The following is a 26,919-nucleotide window of genomic DNA, read 5'->3' on the forward strand; positions in this document are numbered from 1 at the left end:
ATTTTTGTGTATTTACACTTGTAAGCATATGCCATTTTTAGGTGTTGAACAAATTTCGTGATGTGGTTCCTAAGCTATATTCATGCCAATTCTTTAGAAGAGCTTTTATTCCTTTATATATATATATGTTTGGGTTTTTTTGGTTTGGTTTGGTTTTTTTGGCTAGACTTACCCAGCTTTTAAGGGAAGTGCTTGTGGAGTGGTGCTGGTCTTCGGAGACATCCAAAAACGATGGGGAAAAAAAAAAAGTGCTGCAAATACTGTGACTTATGCCAGGAGTTTTCTATCAGCGTTGGGCTTTTTTGTTAATGGTTTTCTTGTAATAGTGGCAAGAAGGTATTTTAAATACCAAAGAAAACGTGTCTTTAATACAAGACCTGTCCTGTACAAGAATGGGAGGGTCAGGAGGGTCACCGCTGCCTCGTCTCCCTTAGGAACCACTGGCGGGCAGCAGGACGGTGACGCTGCCCCGGTACCCTTTTTGGAAACCCCTTCCCTCCCCACGAGCGTTCGCGTTCTCCCTGAAGCGCCTCTATCGATGTGGAAATAGCTGAAATTCAGTGCGGGCCCCAGAAGCAGAGCGGCCGCCAGCCGAGGCCCCCTCTGCGGGGGGTTCCGGGCAGGCTGAGGGCACCGGCTTCACCGCGGCGGCTGCGCCTGCTCGGCGCGCGCTGACGTGCGGCGGCCGCCGCGAGGCCGAGCGGGGAGGGGGGTTGGGGGGGGGGGGGGAACAGGCCGCGCGCGCTCGCGCCCCGCCGCCCGGCCCAGCCCGGTGATTGGTGCAGGCCCGGACCCGGCGGACCCGAATGCCAGGCCGCGGCGGCGGCGGGAGACCTGAGGCCCGACCACCTCCCTCCCCTCCCCGGGCCCCGGCCCGCGGTGCGGGGAGCCGCAAAGGTGAGCCCGGGCGTCAGGAGTAACGCCGGCGGGGGATGGGGGACAATGGAAGCGGTTAGGCCTCACTGCAGGCCCCGCCCGAGGCCTTGCCGCCGCCCGGCCGGTGTGACGGCAGTCGCCTCTCAGCGGGTCGGCGAGTCTCGGTCGCCGCCGGCAGCTGCCGCGCTGGGAGGGCGCCGGCGGGCGTCGTCGGTGGGGCCGGCGGCTGAGGGGCCTTTTCGGGCGGCCAGAAAATGGCGGAAAACAAGATGTCGGCCGGCGGGGCGGGGAAGGCTGCGGCTCCGCGGGCCGTCGCGCCGCCGGGACAGGGGTTATCCCCGCCTCCCCGTCCCGCCGCGGTCGCGGGAGGGCTGCGCCGCGCTGTCGCGATCCTCCGCGGTCCTCCAGACACGGAAGAGCGCGGAGGATCGCGACAGCGCGGCGCAGCCCTCCTGCGGAGCCCCCGCCGCCGGCGCGTCTCCCGTGGAGTCCCGTTAGTTTTTCATACCCGGTCTTTTTTGCTGCGTTAACCTGAACGTTACTGTATGAATTGGGTTCTGCTGCTGAAGATTTCTGCCTGAGCAGGATGTTTCTCGTTGCGTTTCTATGGGTTGCTGCATTAAAAATTGGGGGGAAAAAACACCCCGAATCCCGAACTGTCTTCATGAGATTCTCTTCTGTTCTTCTCCAACTGGAATGTTAAGAGATACGATAATTAGAAAGCATCTGGTTTCGATTTTTCAACTACATATAAGTTTATTTATTATATTATCTCTATATCTGAGCTTGGTCATTTTGGTTTAATCAAAATGTCATATGCAGATTATGAATATCTGAAACACCTGACAAAGTATGATGTTGTGGTGTACTTCATTATACTAAGCAAGACTTAGATATTATTTAGGAGAAACTTTCTGTTTTAAAGGAGAACTTAAGCGTTGACCACACAAATATGCTTTATGTGAAAATGTACCACTTGCACATATTAGGAATAATTTTATGTGTAAACTGGGGAGATGCCTAGCATTTGCAGGACCACACTGTTTAGGATGTAACAAAATGTTTTAAATACTTTTTATTTATGTAGATTTATTGAGTTGTAATTGGCATTTTGTAGAAATATTTTTTTATGTTATAAAGATTTTAAGTACGGCAGCAATGCCTGGAAACTAGCATGTTGATGTGAGCTTCATTGTGCCTCTGGGTTCAAGAATGACACCCTTTTTTCCCTGGGAAGTATAGAAGTGCTGAGGCATTCATTTTTTTCCCTCCTCCTTAAAATACTTTACTGAAGATCTCTCAATTTAGGGTGTTTTCTGAAAGCTTTCTCGAGAATTAAAATATTAATGCTTGTTTTATGATACTGTTTTTATGGGAAGAGTAGGCTAAGAATAAATCAATGTGTATATTAAGAGCAATGCTTATAAGGGCCTGGGCCTTTACCAGGTTTTCAATTTAGTGTTGCTATTATAAGTATGTGTTCTTAGGTGGTCCCAAATTGTCAACTGTTATCTTTGGTTTTAAAAAATACTTTTTACATTAGTAATTTACAGTAATGTTCCTGGCTGTAGAAAGAGAGGTCATATAACCCTTTTTTTACTCTAAAATTAATTTCCTGGGTCTCAGCTGAGCCCCGTCTAAGGAATAACTTTGGTATAAAGAACTGAAATAAGTTAAAATCAACCTTCTCCTGAAGCTAGTTAAAAGAGAGCTGTATTTTTCAAAAAAGCAAAACAAATTCTGATACAGACATATTTTTAAAATGTAGCCTTGAGACACTGCTCTGGGAGTCTCAGTTTAGGTTTCATGGAATTCTTCATTTTGGGATCTGAAGGTAACGTACTCCTTCCTAGCACAAAAGAGCGTGCTATAATTAAAAAAAAAAATTAGTGGCATGTTCTAAAGTGGTATTATTTTATTGGCTGATGCTAATAAAGCATTTTCACAGTATTTTCTTCTAAATATACAGAGGAGAAGGGGAATTAAGAGGGAACACTTGAGATCTTAATCAGAGGCAAGAGGGGTATGGGTAAGTTCAGGATTATGACAGTATACATAATTATGGCTTTCTGTCTTATTTCTCTATCCATTTTTAAAACATATGATCAGACCACCTCTGTGATTGTGTGGGTATGTTACATGGTGTACTACAGAAAGAAGCTGTGAAGAACCACCTTTAATCACTGTACTACATTTTTTGCTGCTTTCAATAATAAGATTTGCATGCATATGTAGTGTATGAAACTAAATCATCTGCACTACTGAAATCTATGAGCAAAAATAACCAGTTGTAGCAGAGTTGTGGACCTTATCTCTTGTTAATTAGCTGCATCAACCAAGGTACAGCTTCAGCATGCTTATTGCTAGCGTGTCATCATCCATCTCTGGTTTTAATGGAAGTTTAAGGTATTCATAGTACTGTGCGCACAGAAGGTGCTGTCCCATAACTTTGGTAGTTTTTATAGTCCTGTTAGCTTCCGGGAAAATAATCCTTTTAGTGATAATTTGCTTTCCTTGCAGAAATTTTACTTTAAATTAAAATTGTACTCTGACTTTGTATTGAATTTCCTATGTAGCACAATATGTAATACACGTATATTTGGGCATCTAATTATATAATCTGAAAATAAATTAAATTTCTTATTAAGAAGGAAGAAAAGCCTGCACATTCTTCCTGTACTCTCAGATTTATATAATTTAGGATAATTTTTTGTATCCATTTACGTTAAAAAATAAGGACTGAATGTAAAGGCCGTGGTCAGGAAATTATAGAGTATTCCATTAATTCTGAAATGGCCATATTAAATTAGCCATTTATGGTCTAGAGCCATGTCTTATTTTGTAATAGCAAGTATTCATTAGCTACCTTAAGAGTTTCAGATGGCTGTGACAAAAATTTAGGGGTGATGGAGCATTGCATTACGGTTCTGAGGTTACTTTGTAATTCTTACAATGGTGAAAGAGTTTGATTTTGGAGCTAAAACTTAAAACTACGTTGGAATTTGATTCTGTGGTTGGAATTGATTAGTTAAATCTTTGACTACTTTCCTCATTGATAACGTTTGACTTCTATTTTTATACTACTAGCCGTGGTACTAACTTCCTCTGTTATGACACCATCGAGGAATTACATTGTGGAATCCTTGTAACTCTTCAAGAAGAGTGTTACGTTGTTGTCCCCAAGTGTAGGTTTTAAAGACAATTTGAGTGAAGCAGGTTTGAGCACATAATACAGGGAGAAAGTCTTGAAAGGATGATAGTCACACTAGGTGATAGAAGTTCTTTGGTTCTTGATTCTGGCTTAGAGGTATCTCAGAGATTTCAGGCACTTAAGCCATATATTCTTTTATATTGCTTATTTTGGCTTATTTTATTATTTGCCTTACTTGACTGTGTTAGCTCTTAACTCTGTTGTGGTATATTTCATTGCAGTAGTGTTGTCAGATATCTTGTACCACATAGTACTTGAAGTTTCTATTGTATTTTAGATTTAGATATGCAGACAAACAAACTTGTATGGTAGAATAAGGATCAACTTTTTGTGAGCTCTAGAAGAGCAACTGGGTCTACAACAGTAAAAGTACCATGTTTTTGAGACTTACTCTTAAAAGCATTTGTACTTCCCTATTCATCTCTGCACTACCCGGTTCCAGGTACCTCTCACTTGAGCTCTTATTCTGTGTTCACTTCCCACAACTCCTAAAACTCTTCATTTTCTCTGTGATAACTGTCACTTATTTCCGATCCCTGGATGCGAGAGGGCAGGAAAATGCAATGTTTTAGTCTTGTGCAACATAGATTTTTTAAGCTGGAGATTTTTCCCCTATGAAAGCCTTGCTCGCTGTATGCTTCTGTAGCTGCTTCTATGGAGTCAGTTCATCTGCACTGAGAACTTATGGTTAAGCCTTTTGGCTTGCAGCAAATTGCAAAACAATTCAGAATCCCCACACTTTAATACTTACAGTGCAAATAGTATGGAGGGATGCTAATTTATCCTTTTTTCTTGTATTTTGTGGAAACACTGTCAAGGATGTGTCACATGCTTTCTCTTTCTCTGAAAGCAAGTTTGTGTAGCTGTACCCTGTGAAAGAAGCTGAGCATCCTCAAGACAGATACGATACCAGAAATGGAGGTCTTGGTAAAATTAAGTTTAGTGAGAAGCTCAACATTTACCCTCCATGTGTGAAAATTCTTGGATGTAATTGGAATTGCATTTTAATGAATGCGAGAATCTTAGAAGTAAAACTCAGAATGAAGCTGGCATGACCGTGTGGCAAGGTTTGAGGAATCACTGTAATTTTAAAAGATTGAGGAAAATAGACAAGTTTGACAAAAGAGAAATCGGGGAAACAGAAGCTCCTAAGCATTAAGGGGAATTAGAAGAGCCAAAGCTACAAAGCAGTTGTCAGAAACAAAGGAAAGAAAATCAAGCTAAAGATGTAACAGTGAAGAATAGCAGTGGGGAGTTTACAAAGAGTTGGTGGGTCCGTTCTATCAGAAGCTTTAAAGGATCTATTTTCTATTAGAGGGATGTTGCAGAGAGCTGCATGGGACCAGCTCTTCCCTGGCAGCAGAAGTGAGGCAGCACAGGAGAGAGAGTGTTGGAAGACAAGATTTCTAGAATAACCTGGCAGTTTTGAAATAAAATGTCAACCGGTGTGGATAATACAGTCCTAGCACTGGAATGGTGACTGGTGTCAGCACAGGAGTCTGTTGAGCGCTGTCGTTTCTTCAGTAAGTATCATGGCAATGCAGATGATGAAATAAGTTGGCCTTTTTTATGCTTAGCTGTTGCCTGTTATCAGGGGTAGCTCTGTGCTGTGCATGCAAATAGAACTGAGGGCTGGTTACATTTTCTACCAGGCCTTTTGTCAGACTTTTAATGATATAGAGGGGTTCATACACAGCCACTGGAAGAGAAAACCAGCTTCAGCAGTTCTGTTCTTGTAAATTTAGTGCACTACACAGCTTTTTCAAAACTTACCTGTAATTAAACATAATGTCCTATTAAATTTATACATTAAAATTTGTTTTGAAATACCTGGTAGATACAAAATTGTGGAAGAATCTGAAAAACTGATGTTCCCAATACAATTCTCAACTTTCTTTGATGCAGCTCCGCACATCCATAATCACCAGTCTTGAGAATATACCAGTTAAAGAGAATATACAGACAGGGATAGAGGAAAGGTGACTTCTTTGTGTGTAGTTGCCAATATATGTTATCGTGGTAGGGCATGTTGTTAGTAATAGCACATGTGCGCTGTTCATGTCCGACTTGTATTTCTTGCTTCTACAGACAGGTAGCTACAGTTTGTTTAAGAGAAATCTACCTTGCTTCTTGATAGAGTTTCTGCTTCTAGATAATAAGTTACCTGTAAGTAGGTTCAATTGCTTACTCACGTCTTAGAGCCTGATGCTACTGCTTGTATTGCAGGTGAGATCTTTGCTGCAGTCAGTGAGCTGTTACCCTGTGGATATAGTCTAGTGGAACTGCACAAAAGTTTTATTGTTCAGTTTGCATTGGGGAAATTGAAGGTTTAGGCATTTCTTGTGCTTACTGCTCTTAGAAATAAAGTAATGTTGAATTCTGTATGCCTCTGGATGCTAAAGATAACTGGAAAGTACTTTCCAGTTAAATTCCACAGATTATAAACAGAACTGTTCTAGGGGAGGCAGTAACCAAAGATTTACATTAAAAAAACTTTTAAGTCCTGACCAAGAACTACTGACATGCTTGATTTCACTCACATGTGTAATTCTTTTAACTACTGTAGGTCTATTTATGGATGGAAGTATTTTCACAAATTTAGGTCAGAAAAATACTTAAGTACTGCATGCTTTTTCTTGAAGTTTTGGGTAAATAAGCTAATCAACACAATAACACTATTCAATATAAATTCTGATTTTGCTTTTATTGCAGATATTTGTGAATGACCTTAGCTGAATATGGATCCAGGTGGTGGAAGTCTTGGATTGCAAACACAAGAATCCAAAATGCCTCACACTATGATTATGCAGGATTTTGGTAAACATTTTTATTATTAAAAATAATGAATAAAATCAAGACTGTTTTTCAGGTTTTTGCAGTATGCTTATGAATGATAACAAGACATAGAGTTGACTAATATGATAATGCCATTTGTGTGACGTTTTTGAGAAGATTCAAAATTTGTGATGGTATGTAATATGTCTTTTTATATGTTGGTTGCTGATCTTGAAATAGTCACTTATTGAAGTAGTTCTGAAAAAAACAGGAGTTAAATCTGTGACCCAAAGTGCTCTAGATGAGACAGAAAATGTTATCTGGAGTTGTAACAGTTTTGTAGTGCATGTGCTTCTGCTTCAAACCACATTGAATAGTGGTTACATCTCCAGCATACAAGAGATGTTAATAATGTCCTGTACAGGATGTAAACATTCGAGCTTTTGTGGGCTTTCCTTGATTGCTGTCTTCAGTTCTCCTTTAGGGTATTTTAGTAACTGTGGCAGGAAATAATGTCTTTCTAAGTGTGACAACAGATAAATTACTACATAGGCAAGAATTTACAGATTTAACTAAATCTGCACGTTCACATGTGCTTAGAAGTGTTCTGTTGAGAACATCAGTCCTGGGACTGTACTGATGTAAGAAAACTTGTTCTAAATTGATTTTTCTTTTTTAAATGAATGCTCTTTATTTTGGTGGCAGTGCTAAATAACCTCAGCAATTTTGAAGGTTTAGCAAAAGGACAGCAAGAAATCTCCACTCTTTTCTTTATGGGTCTCCATTTCTGAATTACGACAGGAGATGATCTTCTCAGGTATTGGGAAGGACCATGTCTTTGTTCTAACATGAATTAATATCCCTCAAGAGTGTACCAAAATAATTGAATTTGCAGTGCAATGCCAAATTGTGGGGTTTTTTTCATTATAAGAACCATTTTTTTCATTGTTTTATTCATTAAGATTTAAACTGGTATTTAGGTGTGTGTTAAAATAATTCAGTGTTTTCTTTTTTATGTGTAGAAAAGTAGTCTGCAAATAGGACTGGCCAGTCAAGCCTGTTAATGAAAAACAGGTTTCTGCTTCTAGCCGTTCCTTGCAATGTGGCAAGTTGTTGGAAAGTGTACTATAAGTGTTGCGTACAACTTACTTATTTTTATCAAGGCCCATGCGATCTAAGGGATGAGAGTCCTTTTATTGTAACAGCAATTAACGTATTGTTACCACACGTCAAGTATCATGCAAGAATTCTGTGAAGGTTCAGATTGCTGCTGTAATCAGGGGTTTCCTAACTGGAATTTTAAAAAAGATTGCAAACTAGCCTGTAGTTTTTTAACATATCAGCATTCTAAAACCTAAATTTCGGACAAACTCCACATTATGTCTTACAGAAGTGGTACAGAAGTGGCATGTTTTGTTTTTCTTAAGCAAAACACAGGCTGCTTTGGATAGTCCCCGTTGGGTGAAATGCAAAGTGTGGATTGCTGAAAAGTAAAAGATTTGTACGCCTGCATTTAACTTACCTATATAATTATTACATTCCTTAGATAAACTAATTGCTAATACAATAATTTTAACATTTTTCTCCTCGTTCATAATTGTTTCATAGTGGCTGGAATGGCTGGCACTGCTCATATCGATGGAGACCATATTGTTGTATCAGTCCCCGAAGCTGTCCTAGTTTCTGATGTTGTTACTGATGATGGAATAACTCTTGATCATGGCTTAGCAGCTGAAGTTGTCCAAGGACCTGACATCATCACTGAAACTGATGTTGTAACAGAAGGTGTAATAGTTCCCGATTCTGTTTTGGAAGCTGATGTTGCTATTGAAGAAGCTTTAGATACCAGTGATCATGTTTTGACTTCAGATCTAATAACAGAAACCGTTAGAGTTCCTGATCAGGTTTTTGTGGCTGACCTTGTTACGGGTCCTGATGGACATTTGGAGCATGTGGTGCAAGACTCTGTGTCAGGAGCCAACTCGCCTACAATGGTTTCAGAAGAAGTTCTTGTAACGAACTCAGATTCTGAAGCGGTCATTCAAGCAGCTGGTACTGTTCCTGGCTCCACAGTGACTATAAAAACAGAAGATGACGATGATGGCAAGAGTACATCTGAAGACTACTTAATGATATCTTGTAAGTTAAACAAAGGTAGATATAAACAGGAGATTGTCTGAAGTAGAAGTGGTCTGGTGGGGAGAAGTTACTATAGCTGGACTCTTGCTGCATTCTGTACTGGAACTCTCAAATAATAGTCTGTGGCCCAGTTCATTCTTGGTGTCTGGATTTGGGATTTCTTGAAAAATCCATTATTGCTGATACAGCAAGAAAGAGAATGACATTCATGCTGTTGAGTGAATGAGTGTGTATGTGTTTCTGAAACTAGATATTCCTGAAATTAAGGACTCCTTATTGGAAAGTTAAACATTCCACATATTTTGAGTATAATACTTTTTTTAAAACTACACATGTATATTACCATGTTATGTAGATTCATGTAAAAATAACGTGTTGGGTTTAATCAGTAGAATCCAACAAAGCAATAGGTTTTTAAGATATCTGACTTAAAACTTTCTCTTACGTGTCCACAAAATATTGTTTGGTTAGCTTTATTAAAAATTACAGTAGGCATTTTATTGTATGTTGTGCTATTCTGGACTGAACTTGACATGAGGGGGTTATGTGCGTTAGTTGACATTAGCTCTTTAACACTGGACCATGGCTGCCCACTTCAGTGGGCACCCCCAACAGCATTCAGCTCTCAGCAAACTGCCTGGTCCTGTACTGGTCCTTGAGTGACAGCTACTGAAGGGACATTAGGTCTGTTATGTTTCTTCAGTGGTTAAATTATATCCAAGATACCACTTTTTATTGTTAAACAAATTTGATAAAATGCATGATAGTTCGTTTTAGATTTTTGACTTCTCCAAATTAGTTACTGAAATGTGAGTAGGTCAAAACAGATTTTATTTAGTCAGAAGCAATATGTTAAAAAAATGGCAATGCCCAAGTGTGTCAAAGTGTCAATCTGTTGACAGCAAGCTGCATTTATTAAAAATTTCAAGGCAGAGGACATGACTGATTAGTGATTATAATGATTTCAATATTTCATAAAGCATTTATGTCCCTTACACAAAATATAGTTTTGGAATTTATTTTTTGTTCAGATGGACAGCAATGATGGTTTTTTAATCTTTCTATCATTACTGTAATGCCATACGTCACTAATAAAAGTCAAAAAGGGTTTTTTGGATTTTTCCAAAAAACCCTCAGTCTAAAAGCAAATTAAACCTACAACAGAAAAATTCCTGTGTGTTTGTAAATAAAGGAACACCATTTTTACAGTCAGTTGTTTCATTGAAAAAATTCCTCCTTTCTGACAGAGTACTTACGATGAGTTGTATTCTGTAACTGCGGTATTTCCAACTGCACCTTTGTAATTGTAAGTAAAGTCATCTTTGGAATTCCTTCTAAGATAGCTAAGTGTGGTACGTTTATTGTTCTGCCAGGTGCTCTCAAGCCTGCCCATGGCTTTTGCAATGTTTCAAAGCCAATTTGAGGCCTAGTTTTCAGCAAATTAGATTTACATATATGTATAATCATGATTTGCCTCAATAATCACAGTTGGAAGCTACGTTACTAATCTAGAATTTTGATTTAAGTAATCATTTTAGGTAAATTAAGGCAGTCTCTTGCCTCTGCTAACTTTTGAGGCTGTATTATGCTGGTTATGCCAGCATGACCCAACAAAGTATCTGCTGTTGATTTCTTTTCGCAGCAAAAATGAATCAGTCTTACGCAGTTGTTCATTTTTTGTTTGTGGGTTGTTTTTTTTAAATGTTTTAAAATTAGCCTAGAATTTGTTATGTTTATGGAGATAATCTGTTGTGTAGAATAGATAAATGCCTCAGTTTATCAAGCAGTTTAAAACCCTTTATATTTACTTGCGTTTCTAATTTGTCAAATGTTCAGTAAATATTGTAGAAAGTTAATTTTTATATTTCTTTTGGGGTGTACGTATAGGACTGTTGAACGTTTTTATAATGTAAATCACATCAAAATGATAGTTTTAAAGACTCTCAAAATACTTAGCTGTCTTTTAATGAAATTTAGCATCTAAAAAGGGGGACTTTACGTAAAGTGACAGATAATGCCCTTGGGGAATACCACCAGCTGTTCTGTGGAACACATTTTGGGAACTTCTAAAATACTGTATTTTAGGGTGTGAAGCTGAGTGTGGAATTTTATCTTTATACTGAAAGGTGATTTTCCATTGTTTAAAGATGATGTTCCCATGTAGATATTTTATACACTATTGGTTATTAAATTTTTGTGTAAATACTATTTGGCAAATAATGTGTTTGTTTAGATAGTACTGTAAACTAGCTGAGTATGACTTTGTAATTGGAAATTTTCACTAGAGGATTATCGCCACTCTGCTATCTTGGTGCAGATGAATTCAGCTTTTTTGAATCAGCCTTATAAACATAAGACTTTAAAATCTTTTTTTGATATGTTCACAATGAATGCCATGGGATGTGCACAATCCCATGTTTTAAATCTCCAGAATACCTGTTTAAAAGGAACTTGTTAGAAAGGAAATTAATACAAAATTAATGCATATGGTTTGATCGTGAACCCAATCCGTCTCATCCCGAGATGGGAAAATTATGAGCAGTACATCCCATTTTGCCATGGAGGAGTGAGCGCACGTGTAGCTTAAAACATACCCTTTTTTGTTTTTCAGGTTTGCGATATTCAGACCCACAGCGGATTGCCAGCTCCCCATCCGTGTGTTGGCCCTGCATGCACTATGTTGGTGACCCACCAAAGAACAACACTGGAGCTGGCCTTTAGGGGTAAGGTACTGTTCCACCACCACCTCCTTTTTAGTATATTACAATACACTGTTACATAATTTGCTAAACATTTGAATATTAATACTCCTATATCGTAACTTATGGGATATAAAATAAGTATATCAGACATTAGAAAAATATGAAAAATTGTAAAGCCACGGGACTTATCTTGCCCTCATGTTATACCTACGGGCTCCTATGGTGGGTGTGCTATCACCAGCACAGTGCATGCTGAGGCATCACATGAATTGGGAGCTGGCAATCCACGGTGAATCTGGACATCACACACCTGAAAACAGCGAAGTAAGGTAAGTTTGAAATTGGAAGTGTGCTGAGTTTTCCTATAAACCTTGTTTATTAAGGGGGATTCAGCATATATTTATAAAGGTTCTCTGTTGTGTTTTTTCAGTTAATTTTAAGTGACGAGATAATAATATGTAGTGCTTCTGGTGGATGAGTCAGATCTGGAAGACACTTTCATATTCCATTGACATAAAGTAAGCATTCCTGTTCCTGAGAACTATCACTGGGAAAAGTCATCAGATAATTTAGCACTGATGGGTTAAGAGTCTGTGATTGAAGTCATATTACTTAGACAATAGAATATTTTCAAGATCCGTTTTTAAAAAAAGTTCTAGTGTTTTGGAACTTGACAAAGATTACGTGTCCTGCTGTGTTGATTGTTTTCCCCTTATCTAAATGTGTTTAAAAAATAGATTGAAACCATGACATTTACTTCATATAATACAGCAATTTTATCAATAGCAATTGCCAATTCACTGTCTTTTGTTGTTGAGGCATTTGAAACAAAAGGCAGCATCTTACAAATGACAGTCTATTATCAGTATTCTCAGTCCAGTTTATATTTTTCAAATTTTCTTATATTGCACTTTAGCTTTTTAGAAAAGTGGTTCTAGAGGCCCTGGATACATGGGCTTCCTGATAATGTTTCCATTACTTCAGCTTAAATTGTAGAGACTGAAGATGTTTTGAAGTACACACGATGGTTGATGGTATGGGAGAAACCACTGATTTTAAAAACAATGTTGTAAGTTTGCCTCTCTGGGACAGGGCTCCCTATTTTTTAAAGGATACTGAAGATTTGGAAGCTTTACTTGAAATGGTAAAACACAGCATGTGAGCGCATATATTATATTCATGTATTTCACTTGATATTTTTGGCTGAAAATATTTATTCTTATAAAAATTGTAAAATGAAAAAATTCCTCATTTTTTTTTCTTTGGTAATCCTTTTTGTGTTGCAGTTGATGTCCTGGTAAGGCAACTATCTAAAATGGTGTGGGCTTTTTCTTATGTTATTTCACCAGATACATACTGATGTACAGTCATTGACACACAGTATTAGTTAAATAGTTGGAAAATTTTGCCATAAAGAAAACTTCTTTTCACATATATGTGATTGCTCCACTGTTCAGTAGGAAGTTGCTGTTGTTAAATAACCTTCCAGTATGGAAATACTTATTTTCTATGTTAAACTGATAATGCGTTAGCTTTATAAATTTTATGAGTTTATAAAAAGTTGGTGTTGCTCGAGTTGCAGGTTTGAAAATAACTTTACTACCACATACCAATTCTAAAAATACAGTAACAGCTTACAATTAGTGATTTCTTCCACCCAGCCTTTAAATATTCTTTCTGCATTTTGACAGCGTGTCTAGTCGTACAGCTATATATATATGTAACTGCTCCTGCCTTGTACTAGGACTCCAGTCCTTTAAAAACTCATACGTGCAGTGGAAGTATTCATTGTACTAAAGTTAAACTTCATTTTGAAGAATGTATAGTATTAGGTGTACTAGTAACCTGGTGCTGGTAAACGGAAGTGTCAAAGGAATATGCCGAGCTCTCTGTGTGGCTTTCTCGTCTGTGATGTTCATACTCACTGTTCTCATTGTCCCGCAAGGTAACGTGAACGCCATGCAGTACCTGTCAGATTCTAACGGGTTAAGGTGTTGATGTTGCAGGCATCGATTTGAATAGAGATTTAGAATGTTTTTTATTAAATTACAAAAACTTTTTTCCTGAGGAAATTTTTAATATTTTTCTACTGATCCAAGTTTGGTATTTTTTCAGCAATGCAATTAATCTCTTATTTACAGAAAGAAGCAGCTAAAACATAGCATTTTTTAATGTTTTCTGCTTAATTTTCATCAAAATACATAATATTCAGAGGTTCTAATATGAAATCAAATGCTTATTTGTACTTACCTACATTATATCTAGTTCTGTCCTCAATAACTCTTCTGATAGAGTCCAAGATTAGTGAAATAGAGATAAGGTTCCTCAGTGTGGGGCTGACAACCGGTGTGAGTTGGATAGGTGGTTCTGTGGAATCGTGTCTGTGAGTGGGAAGAGCTTAGTTTGGGATTGCTGTGGAGGATTCCTGCCCTGCTGCAGGAAAGGCATCTGCTCTTTTTCTAGCAGGTTCTGAACCACCTCGCATGACTGCCTGGAGTATTAAGAAAAGCTTTAACTGCAGTTTACCTCAGTACCCCAGGCTGTAGGCTGAAGTAGTTAAAAGCAGCTCTTCAAGAGCAGTCATCGCTGCACTGAGGGCAGGAGACTTAGAGGGGGATTGGGAACTGCAGCCATCCCGAGGTAAGCCCTCCTTCCCTCAGTGACCAGAGCCCTCCCTGCCTGCAGTGGGTAGGCTCCATTCTTAGTCATGAAACGCTACTGTCACTTTAATATGAATTTTAATGATTTTTTTTTTAACTTAGTATGCACATATTTTAATATTATGTGTGCAGTAAATTACTGTTTCCCTGGAATGTTTTTAATTCAGATTTTGTTTACATTTTGTGGAATTCTTCTCTATTTAGAGGACTTCAGTGGGTGTTAAGCATTGCACAGGTTTGGGTTCACCATCTGCACAGGAGCTAATTTTATCATCTGAGAGAAGTGTGTTGGCAGTACATATGTCAGAAGGATGCTTAGTTCAGTGGCCTCCAGTTTGGGGTATATATATGGACATCTCTGTGAATACCCTTTTTACCAAAATAGTGTTACTGCTACAGTTTTAATAGTTTGTATGTAAAATGAGCATTTTGAATATATAATCAGTGACTAAGTTGCATACATAAAGAATGAGAAGTCAATTTCACATAGCAGTATTTGAATTTATTGTCACTGCATCTTTTAATCACCTGTATATTATACAGTAATCTTCATTAATTTATATATTTTAAAGTGAGAAAAGTGGATAAAATCATAATTTATTTTAGGGTGAAGATCTAGTCAAATTTTTGATGCATACTTTCTTTCATTGGGAATATGTTCCAAGTCATCACTCTTATAAAGAGTTTCAACTACTAAGTTTTAGGCACCAGTATCTTGGAGTAGTGAAACCTTTGGGGACTCTTAGACTGTAACAGGCAATTCTAGGTTAATCTTTAACATTTTTGGATAGATGTTTAATTTTACTTATTGATAAATTTTTGTTTTCTAAGTGTAATAGTTTCAGATATAACCAATTACCACATTCTCTTTCATTACAAGCTCTTTCTTGTGTTCTTTGTTCTGTAATTCTTGATGTGTTTCCTGAGCTGCAATAAAACTGGGTACTAAACTTCTGGAATCTCTCTTAAGTATATTGAGATGAACTGTTTTGTGAAGGCCACTTATGAATACAAACCCTTACTATGCATGGGGATAATAGTGGAGAACATCATGCTAGTGATTACTTTGACTTTTAAAAAATGTGTTTGAACCTCATTATTATTCTCTTATCTTTACAGTGGATGATGTTGGAGAAAAATTGGACCATATAGGAAGCACTCCCTTGAAAATCAGTACTGAGGTGACAAATGATGATGTTGCTAAAGATGACGGTTTTGGTTCAGAAGTTATCAAAGTGTACATATTTAAAGCTGAAGCTGAAGATGATGTCGAAATAGGTACCTTTTAAATTCTATATATTCTTCCAGTAGTTTGAAGTATTTCAAGGTCTTGTTTGCAGTTCTTAATTTCATGTAATCCACTGACTGGAATGTTTTGTAGAATGTGACATGTATAGAGGCTGCCCATATGCAGCAAATAGTGGGTGTGTATTAGTCTCAAATTCTTTTTTGATTAACAGTATTTATTTTCAGGCAATCAAAGCCCAAATGTAGAAGTGGTTGGGTGTCCACAGCTGTTTTTCAGCTATTGCTTTTCTCTGACGTTGCAAGACTCTGTGTCAGTACAGAAAAGCTTTTAGAGTAGATTCCTGTCATTGAGCAGTCTTTGGTGGCATTGATGCAGAGGGAGGGGAAGATTGCTGGGGCTTTGGTCATATAGTCATTTCCAAACCAAACCAAGAAATTCAGAATTGCTCTGCAGTTCTCTTTTGCAAAGGACAGATTCAGCACTTCCAGGTGCTTTGCAAGTAGAGGTACAGCTAACCCATGTGCTGTTCTTTGTAACTTGTAAAAGCAGAGTCCCCCTTACAGTTGTTCTCAGAGCTGAAACCTTGAGCTCATTCCACTTCACCCTTTGCATTGAGGTACTGAAACTCTGCCTTACTGGGATGTATCTGGCTGGAGCACCAGAGCCATTCACTGGACAAATCAGCCTGGCTCCATTCTTCCTGGAGTGGAGAAGGGAGTTCATCTCACATGGGCTGGTAGCATTGGCCTGGCTATGCTGTGAAAATCTTGAACTTTAGACAGCCGTGGATTAGGTCTGCAAAATCCTCCAGTTAGTAACAACCCTGGCACTGCTTTTCAAGTAGCTTGAGCTGCTACTTCAGAAAGTTTTTGTCTCTATGATGCCCTTATTTTTCTTCTCTGAGAAACAAGTCATCTTTTCAGCTCAAGTTTATGGCAGAAAAGGATTGTTCCAGGGATGATCAGACTGCTAGCCAATAGGGCAGTTGTCTTTGGTTTTGTCTGTCAGGGTAGGTTCAGAATTAGTTAAGACTGTCTTTTGAGTTGCTCGGTATCTTTTGCAGGATGATAACAGTGTAGATTTTGGAGACTATTAATTAAGTCATTCACAAGGTTGCCGAAGTAGCTTTACATATTTTATTATCCCATTTTGAATATGCAATATCTGATTCGGCTGAAGGTTAGTGAGTATTTCTGTTAAGGCCCTGGGAATTTTAGTATTTGATCCTTAATTACTTTCGAGTATGAGAACGAGGTTGTGAAGACCATGTGCTTGCTAAGACTACGGGGAGAGGATCTAGAGAAGCAGCATGTTAACATCCCGTATCTATTGTGACATCTGTTTCATCTGCCAGTTCCTATATCAATTGCCAGACCCTGTTCTTGAAATACAGTTGCTTCCTCTGGGGATAGGTTGTCAGTCTTGAGGGACAGACCGCTAATGCAGCAGCAGGAAGAATCAGAATTTCTAATTGCTGAGAACTAATTTACAGCAGGGGTGTTCTCGTGAGCTACTCTCAGTGCTTCTGGTATAGCCCTGAGGTAGTCCTGGCAAATTACCCATTCATTACTGGTGAGTACTTCCTGTTGGAAAGAGCTGATTGTGTTGATAACGTGCATTTGCTGCTCAGCATTAAGGAATACAGAACCACAGATAACAGTCTTCACAAAGAATATCCAAGATTCAAGTTTACCTATTAGCAGTAGTCTCTTAATCTTTTTGTACGTGGGGTGGAGAGCTGTTCTTAAATGTCATCCATTTGCATTGCAGTCTACTGCAGTTACTTGGATAAATGTCCTGGCAAAGCCACTTTCGACAAAAATTATAAAAATGGGCTTGGGTGGCAAGGAAGTTCAGCAAGGTCTCCCATTTACAGAACACTTACGGAAAGTGAGGATCAGTGTATTTGTGTGTGAGTCAACACAGGCAAGACACGGGAACAACTACAAAACCATGGATGAAATGTAAAGAGTACATTTATTTTTGTTACCTTGCGAACTGGGGGATCTCTGAAACAGTACCCGGGCAGAGGCACACAGGCAGGAACGCAGGCACCACGGAGCTCAATCCTCGCTTGAGAGTTGCCTGCTGGTTTTGCCTGTATTCCAGGGATTCACGCAGGTTTAGTTTACCACTGTGCATTGATCTTCCCCACAGCACGGTTGGAATCTCAGGCATGTTCGATAGGGTGCCTCTGGGTCTGTCACAGACCTATGTTATCTAAACACAAGATGAAACGATTAGTATGATATATACGATTTTCTACATCCTAGCTGCAAGTCACTTGAGTGTGTTCACAGTCCTCACCAGTCTTCCGTTATTTTTGATTTGGATTCACCACCGAGCTGAGCATTTTCCATCAGGACCATTCAGAGTAGCAAACAAGGGCTCTTGGTATACCCAACGTTAGCTTGTTCTGCCGTAGTCTGCAGCTTCTCAGTCCCTGAGATGCATGGAAGACTAAGCATCAATGTTTTTCTGCCACTTCTCTCTGACTCAAGCATCGATATCAAGTTCTAGGTTGGAACTTGTTCTTTTGGCTCTGTTCAAGTAAGTCAGTGGGCCAAAACTCGTTAGTCACCCGGAGTGGGACTGTGTGGGCAGTTGTTCTCGTTTCCTTCTTTCCAACTGTTACTCTTCAGATTGTGTTGTCTCCAGAGATTCGGTGCAACACCTTACATCCCTGCTAGCCTGTCTCTCTAGATAATGTTCTTGCTGTTGAAATAATTGGCCATAATAGTTGCTCTATCATAGTTTGAGAAGTGTGACCCCAGTGTAAGTTACTAGTCAATCCCATGTAATGAGTCTGGGAAATACGCATTAGAATCTTTGTAGGAAAAATTAACTAAGAGTCAGTTTCTGCAAGATGAGTAACTAGGATTTTGGGAGAGGAAGAGGGATAAGAATTAGCTGTTCGAATCTCAAGAGACAATTTAAAAGCTGTGTTCTGGACAAGATTAGAATTGCAGTAATTTTTTTGGTGGGCGTGGGCACGGGTATGTTTCCAGTCACACCTGAATTCACTGCTAGGATGCGTAAAAGGCTCTTGATCCTTCTTGGGTAGTGGTTGTTCAGTCTTGAATTTAGGAGACACCGAGAGAAATTTTTTCTTATCTACCCCCAACTATCACACTTGCATGATTTATGACAGACGTGGATGTGAAAACATTTACTTGGAGTTTTACAAAATAGCTTTATTGTAAATAAGAAAAAAATACTTAAATCTGAAATTATTTTAACGGTGACTTTTTTTTATATTTACTTAGCGTGTTTCATTTCTTTTTGTTAAAGGTGGGACAGAAATTGTCACAGAGAGTGACTTTCACAATGGACATTCTGTAGCTGGAGTAATTGAACAAGGAGGTGTTGGTAGAATGCAACGAGAAAAAATGGTTTACATGGCTGTTAAGGACTCTTCTCAGGAAGATGAAGACATTAGTAAGCATAATAAGAAACATTTTTGTTTCTCATGCTGTTTTGTGCAACAATATAAACATCATTCTCAAAGACTTTTTTAATTTTTCTGAAGGATTCTTCAGCCTGAAGTAGTAGAAAACTAAGCTCATCTTCCCTAAAAATAAAGAGCAGGCTATAATTATTTTAAAGTGATGTGGATAAATGCACTTTGTGCATACTGTATGCAATCATTTCATTATTTATATTAAATTTAACATGTCCATGGATGAAGTTAATGAGGTTAGTCAAATTTCTCATTTTTCTGTTTTCCTACTGTGAATTGCCTTGTTTAAACAGCTTTCTGGCAAGGTGGCAAATAAATATCATCAGTTACAAGTTTATAAGTTTGTATGTTTGAATCTATGTTGGTATTTATTTTGGATTTATTGATATGTGTTTTCTCTCTTTAAGGAATGTCTGAATAAACAATGATCCCCTAAGGGAAGGGGTGGTTCTAAATGCCAAAGGAGAAAAAGTAATTTATACAGGGTATCAATCAGAGAGCAAAGTAAATGAAGGAAAATTTAGGATGAGCAGAATAAAATTAAACATTTGTTCTTCTCCTTTAATCCAGGCTGTGCTGAAATAGCAGATGAAGTTTATATGGAAGTTATTGTAGGTGAAGAAGAGGCTACATCACTTCCAGACACGCAACTTGAAGACTCCGGCGTGAATAAAACTTTTGTCCCTGTTGCTTGGGCTGCTGCTTATGGTAGGAACCTGCATGCTTATTTTCTGAAATTCCCTTTCGTTATTTTTTCCCTAGTCTGACTTCCAGAATGTCTGTGCAAATGTGATAATCTCTCACCTTTCCCTAGTAGTTTGGAAACAGCTCCTCCTGCTCTTTCAGCAGTATCAGTTAGTGGAGTTGATTAAGTGATGTAAAAATTTATTTTGAATTCATTCATGACCTTTTACACATAAGGTCCTTAGGTTTTTTGCAGTTCAATATGAAGAAAACAATTTCATTTTGTCATTGCTTTTTTTTTTTTCCAGTGCTGGCCTGTCAAACACTTACAGATTACTTTAGTAGTTGATTGTCTTGCATCTAATGAATGGATTGTTGAGTTTTATGAAATAGAAAGGAAAGCTGTTAGGAGAATTTTTATACTGTTCTTGATTCCGGCTCAGATGTACAGAATGTGTGGGTTTTAATGGTTGTTTAAGTTGGCTGTTGAAGATTTTACAAAAACAAGAATAGCTTAAGTATTTTCCATTAGCTAGGAGGAAGGGGAAATGACTTTAAAAAGGGAATAATAGGAATAAGTGTGTAAATATGTTCCTACTAGTTTCAATTTATATACCTGTTTTAAGCCTGTTAGTCCTTTAGATTAGAACCAAAAAAAAAAGGTAATTTGTTCTCTGCAGCTGTGCTTCAAATGGTAGAAGTGGATGTATCAGGGTATATTGCGAATTCTGAAAGTTCTTTTATTTCATATTTATTTTTTTCTCAGATTTTGGCATGTTAAATTTGTATTAAGAAGGTATGAGGTCATCCATGGTTTATGTTAAAACCTAGTTAAAATCCATTGGTGTAATATTTCTGAGCACAGTAGTCAGGCTGATAAAGTCCTTCAGAATCACAGAGCCTTGGCACATAGCAGTAAACACTTCCAATCCAAAATGAGGAATACACTCTTAAGGTATTATTTCTTCACCTCCCAGAGGTTTGTAGTGTCTCACGTAGCTGAGTGCTGAGCGGCTGATAAGGTGTAAGTCTTCCTGTCTAGTTCTACTCCAGAAAGACAAAGTACTTTGATCTCAAGAACAAATTGTGGATTTCTGATAGCCTCGTTTCTGGATTGGTATCTGAGGTTATTTATGAGGTTAAAGTTTGTGGAAACAAGCGTATTAATTATGAGAAGCAGGAAAGACAGCGTGGTAAGCATGCAAACACAGCTTTAGTGGACATTAACTATTCACAAAGATGTGATTTTATTTCCTGGGGCTCATAATTACAAAATACTGACCTGATTGTGAACTGCACATATTAGTTTGGATAGAGATAAGCTGTTAGTTATTAGCTAAGTTAGTTATCTGTCATTATCAGACTTTCAAAACTATCTTTAAAAAGAATTTTAATTTATAATGACTGAAATACCATTTTCTGCAGGAGATGAAAGACGGCTACCCAGAAGATACGAAGATGGTCAAGCGGCAGGTAAGAGCATGTAACTGTGCTTGGTATAGCATTAAAACTAACTTGCTGTCTTTGAAAATATATTCATTTATGTGTCAATTCTCCTAATCAGTGAAGGCAAAAAAGTATCCGTAAAGTATTATTGAAGGACTCCACAGTCTTTCTCTACTGTTTTGAAATGAAGACAATTCTAGATGTGTTGTAAGCTTTCAGAGTGGGTGGGAAAGTTGGGAGGATCTGCCAGGTTATTTAATACAGTTTTGTAGTCAGAAAAGAGATAATGCAGTTGTTAAGAAGTAAAACCAAGTTAAATAAAAGGAAACAACCAGCATAACTCATAAGAAATGAATGTCTTCAAAAGTATGAGAAATCAGGGAATATACTTGAAAATCAAGCAATGTTTAAACAATTATATTCTTGACTTTTGCTAGCAAAAATAGATAGTGCTTTATATTGGCACTCTTTTTATATATGTTCATTGTAGATAAATGGGCAATATTTTTTTAAAGAGAGTAGATATGCTGCTGTGCAATTCCAGTCATCAGTCCCAAAGAAAAAAGTTGTTTAAGGTTTTTTACGGTGTCTAATTTTTGTTTCTAGGAAATAACTTGGATACACGATTAGAAAACAAAAACGGTAATGCAACACAATACCTGCAGATTTGTGATAGCGTTAGCACTAATAGAGTGCTAAAACAAAAAACCAAGAAAAGGAGGAGAGGAGAGGCCAGGCAATGGCAAACAGGTAAACACTGTATGGTTATGTGTATTGTCATGGAGAGGCACTTACTCCTCTACTATTCCTTTCTTTTTTTTTAAGCTGGTGCAGAATCAAAAAGTAGAAATGATGATTTGCGTATTTCCTGTGTCCTTCCCCCCTCCAATTCTGTGCATAGAAAACGTAATAATTTTTGCTATTCTAAGTCAGTACACTTAGGGCTGATGCAATTAATATGAATTTTGCAAGCTATTAAAGAGTAATCATGGACATATTCACTGCAAATATGGTATTACTGATCTGTTTGAGCAGTTCCTAAAACAAAACTATATAAACTATAGGTGCTGTGGATTGGTTGTTTTTAAACTACTGAACCATTCTCTGTCTGCTGCAAGTGTAAGTGCATGAAATCTGAACAGCAGTTGCCTGATTTAAAACTTCTCAATCAGTAAATTTGTTTCCTTCATAACTTGTTTTTGTTTGTTTAAAAACAGCTGTTATAATAGGTCCTGATGGACAGCCCTTAACAGTTTACCCTTGTCATATTTGTGGGAAAAAATTTAAATCCAGAGGATTCTTGAAAAGGCATATGAAGAATCATCCAGATCATATGATTAAGAAGAAATACCAGTGTACAGACTGTGACTTTACAACTAACAAAAAAGTAAGTTTCCACAATCATCTGGAAAGCCATAAACTTATAAATAAAGTTGATAAAACCCATGAGTTTACAGAATATACAAGAAGATACAGAGAAGCGAGCCCGTTGAGTTCTAATAAACTGATACTGAGGGACAAGGAGCCTAAGCTACACAAGTGCAAATATTGTGACTATGAAACTGCAGAGCAGGGACTACTCAATAGACACCTGCTTGCAGTTCACAGTAAGAACTTCCCTCACGTGTGTGTGGAGTGTGGGAAAGGATTCCGTCATCCATCAGAGCTGAAAAAGCACATGAGGACCCACACTGGGGAAAAGCCATACCAGTGTCAGCACTGTGTCTTCAGGTGTGCTGATCAGTCCAATCTGAAAACTCACATCAAAACCAAACACGGGACGGATTTGCCATTTAAATGTGAGCACTGTCCCCAGGCGTTTGCAGACGAAAAAGAACTGCAGCAGCACACAGAATTATTTCAAGGGCATAAGACTCATCAGTGTCCACATTGTGACCATAAGAGCACCAATTCAAGTGACCTGAAGCGACACATTATTTCAGTTCACACAAAGGATTTTCCCCACAAATGCGAGGTATGTGAAAAAGGCTTCCATCGTCCATCCGAGCTCAAAAAGCATAGTGAAACCCATAAAGGTAAAAAGATACATCAGTGTAGGCACTGTGACTTTAAAACATCAGATCCTTTTGTACTTAGTGGGCATATCCTCTCAGTTCATACCAAGGACCTGCCTTTTAAATGCAAAAGATGTAAAAGAGGATTTAGGCAGCAAAACGAACTTAAGAAGCACATGAAGACCCACAGTGGAAGAAAAGTTTATCAATGCCAGTATTGTGACTATAGCACGACGGATGCGTCAGGCTTTAAACGACATGTAATATCAATACACACAAAAGACTATCCACATAGGTGTGAGTATTGCAAAAAGGGATTCCGTAGACCATCTGAGAAAAATCAGCATATAATGAGGCACCACAAAGAGGCCATAATGTAATATATGATCTCAAGAAGGAAGCAATTTAGAAACTGTGATAATGCTAATTGGGGAAAAAAAAAAAAATCTCATGAACTGTTTCTCCTGGTTTCAAAGCTTGATATTAAATCATAACTTTACATTCTTTGTATTAAAAGTCTTAAAAGTATTAGGGTTGACAGGGGATCTCATAGCCCTATGATTGTTGCTTATCAGAACCTAAAGAGCACTATAGAATGCAGAAGGATGGATGAATGTCTTAAATTTGCAAAAAGATGAATGAATGTCTTCAAATTAATAGTATTACACATTGTTAAGCTATAGAAGACAAAATGAAGATGATTTTTACCCATTTTGTCAGTAACAGCATTTGTCTCCAATATGATAACGGTTCAGATATATGGTGGGGTTATTTACATATTGTTTGCAAAGGCAACTGAGTCTAACTTCTTGTGCGGTTTTGAAAGGGGAGTATTAGTCAGTCACTTGATCATAATGTTTTTAAATTGTGCCTGGAAATTAAACTCCAGAACTGGTCAAATTTGGGGAGTTGACCTTTTTTTTTTTTTTTTCCCAAACATTTCATTGGGAAACTTTTTTGTTTCCTTTATTAGTTTAGGTCCAACAAGTAATTTTTTAAATGGTTTTCAAAGCTGCTAACCTACTTTATTGCAGGATATGATGTTTAAAATATAGCATTATGTTATGATCTCAAAGGTGGTGTTCTGGTGCTAGGGTTAAAGATGTGTATGTATATAATTTCCCTTTTTTATCTGAAACTACAGTTGAATGTTGTTCGGTATGGCACATATAACGAAATTAACGTTGAATTTGACTTTTTTTTAAGGATAAAATGGATGCAGCTCATAGTGTTGTGACTCAACACTGATTTTTTTTTTCTTGCTACTTTAAAATCTTCTCTAAAAAGAATATTAAAAACAAAGTTGAAAAATGTAAAGGTTTTTAAATTAAATTTCAGAGTACTTAGAAGTTCTTTAGGGCAGTGTTCTTAACAGGTATGACTATTATTGTCCTACCTCCTAATATGAAATTTTCAGTATAGACATAAAATTGCACCTTTTAATCAATTCTTTAAAAAAATCTATACCATACTATAAACATGCATTTTCAATCTGTAAGAAAGTATATATGCAGTATTTAACCAGAAAAATATGCTGCCACTAGAGTTTGGAGGTGGATCTTCAGTTTACAGTGTATACATTTAAAATATGCATCCCTTTAAACAATGCTTTGTGTTAGCATGCTGCAAATCAAATGGCGCTTAATATAACAAGCTGGTCTAGGGCTATTTAATGAAAAACCTGTTCATAAATGTTACGCATATAATGTGTATTTTTTACTTTTTTAGTTGCTTCATGTTTGCACACAGCTGTTCACATGATAAATTGTAACTTCATGCTATATTGTGGCTTTGTGTTTCAGATAATGTTCATATTTTGTTTTTGCACCAGATGAGAATCAGTTCCTTGAGAATAAATTTTTTTTATATTTCTAAACTTCAGAAAGTTAAATTTGGGAAATCTCTTAGAAAAATACGTGTTTTATGTGGCTGTAAAAAATGATGTACACGCTGTAAAATAAGATTGTCACTGTTATGTGGGATTATTATTTCTAAATGTGTTACTCATCGTAACGGGCATACAATAAAACGCATCTCTTGCACTCCAAATTTTTTGGAGTTTGCTTTTCATTTATGGTATTTAGGAAAGACTCATCCTGTGTAAACTTGCCTAGTATTTTTAATTACATGATTCACTAATTAATATGTAATAACATTTCAAGTAAGCAGGTTGCTTGAGGTATATTTATCAGACTATTGAGGGGAGAGTATTGGGGTTTTGACTAACCCTTTAAAGTTACAGGTAATGTACTTGTGCTTATTTCTAAAATAATTATCAAATATGATACTGACAATCCTTTGAAATTTTTTCCTTTAAGTAAAGAGAACATAAAGCTACTCTCATATTTGGGGAAAAGCCAGGTAGGTTTTTTTTATTTTTATCTGTGTAATAAGAACAGCTCGCAAAACAAGATATTAAAAATATTGCTTTCTTAATTTCTCTCTCTTTTAGAGTACTTGAATTATGACATCAGTAATAGATTAAAAAATTAAGAAGACAGTGTGATTTTAAATGAACTCTTCATCAAGGATTTCCAGTGGCCTTTTAGCCCGTGAACTTGTAGGTTTTGTACTAAAAACCAGAAAAGATGCAGACATGAACCCATTAACCTGGTTTTTGTTTGTAGTACTTTTTTTTGTATGTCCAGCAATGGAAGGAGGAGGCCATAGCATTCAAAAAATCTTAAAGAGATTAAAGCTTTGTATTGTTGACAATTTTAATGCTTTATTCCTGAACGTTATATTGAATACATAGACTGAAGGAGTTTCTTCATAGCAGACTGAATATGATCATTCTGACTGTGACAAAGCACACATCCACGCTGGCACATTTTCCAACCTTACAGATGGATGGAGTCATCAGGTACTTGAGTATTTTTTTCTGTAGCCAACTTTTTAAAAAGACTTAATCCCACATTGCCTAAGAGTCCATCACAATCCATGGGGTACAGAACACGATGTGGAGGCTAGAAATGACAGACACTTAAGTTTCTGGAGAGCCAGCATTTTAGACAGCGGTATGGAATCTGAACATAATGCTTATAGCATTGCATTCACATCATGGTTTGATACCTTTTATTATTCATATTGGTATTTACTGGTGACCGTTCACATTTTACAATGTATATTTGAGGATAACAGTCGTATTTCTTCCAAGGAGTGCAGTGAAAGGCTTTGACCTTTACGTATCTGATAGTTTAAAATTACTTATGCGGGTTAATTCTTTCTGTGATGAACAGTTGTTCAGTGTAAGATTGTTGTTTAGTTAGAGTTGATGAGTGGTATCTACTGTTCTTAAGAGCATGGTACACTGTGGGGCATCAGTTTCATTACCTACATTTTCTACTGCATCTAGTTTTTTCTTGCTCTAAAACTACATACCGTAAAGGGCACAAAAGTTTTTTTTAATGTATTTAATGATAGCAGAAAGTATATGGTGGATGCTGGATAAAAATTTAATTCATTTACAGCTTCCTCATTATACTATAGAATGATGAAGTTCTGTAACTTTTTATTACAGAAGTTGAAATTGGTATTGAGGTTTAACAGTCTGTAAGTGCACCTAATGAGATTTCTCTTTAGGAAAAATAAAAGTCATACCTTTTGGAACATTAAAATCTGAGGAACATGTTTTTCAAGATGTGAGGGAGGGATTAGTGGTTGGAAATACTACAGATGTAGTTGGTTATTATCAACTGCAGT

At 37.5% G+C, this 26,919-nt stretch overlaps 1 protein-coding gene across 2 annotated transcripts; it reads left to right on the forward strand.

The window, feature by feature from the left end:
- The first annotated feature begins 725 nt into the window (after window positions 1-725).
- On the forward strand, window positions 726-25,263 carry ZNF711 (zinc finger protein 711). 2 transcript variants are annotated; one of them, XM_074147183.1, is made up of 9 exons: window positions 726-897; window positions 6,800-6,904; window positions 8,471-9,001; window positions 15,483-15,641; window positions 18,904-19,050; window positions 19,643-19,780; window positions 21,182-21,229; window positions 21,809-21,952; window positions 22,420-25,263. In XM_074147183.1, exons 2-9 carry the CDS (start codon window positions 6,826-6,828, stop codon window positions 23,595-23,597), a joined length of 2,424 nt encoding a protein of 807 aa, XP_074003284.1. In that variant the 5' UTR covers window positions 726-897; window positions 6,800-6,825; the 3' UTR covers window positions 23,598-25,263. The 2 variants fall into 2 exon arrangements, with proteins under 2 accessions (XP_074003284.1, XP_074003285.1); XM_074147184.1 differs by lacking the exons at window positions 726-897; window positions 21,182-21,229 and having other exon boundaries at window positions 6,826-6,904; window positions 8,471-8,791; window positions 8,825-9,001; window positions 22,420-25,257.
- The last annotated feature ends 1,656 nt before the right edge of the window (window positions 25,264-26,919 follow it).

The sequence above is a fragment of the Numenius arquata genome, chromosome 5, assembly GCF_964106895.1.
Source record: "Numenius arquata chromosome 5, bNumArq3.hap1.1, whole genome shotgun sequence".
In the NCBI taxonomy this organism is placed as follows: domain Eukaryota; kingdom Metazoa; phylum Chordata; class Aves; order Charadriiformes; family Scolopacidae; genus Numenius; species Numenius arquata.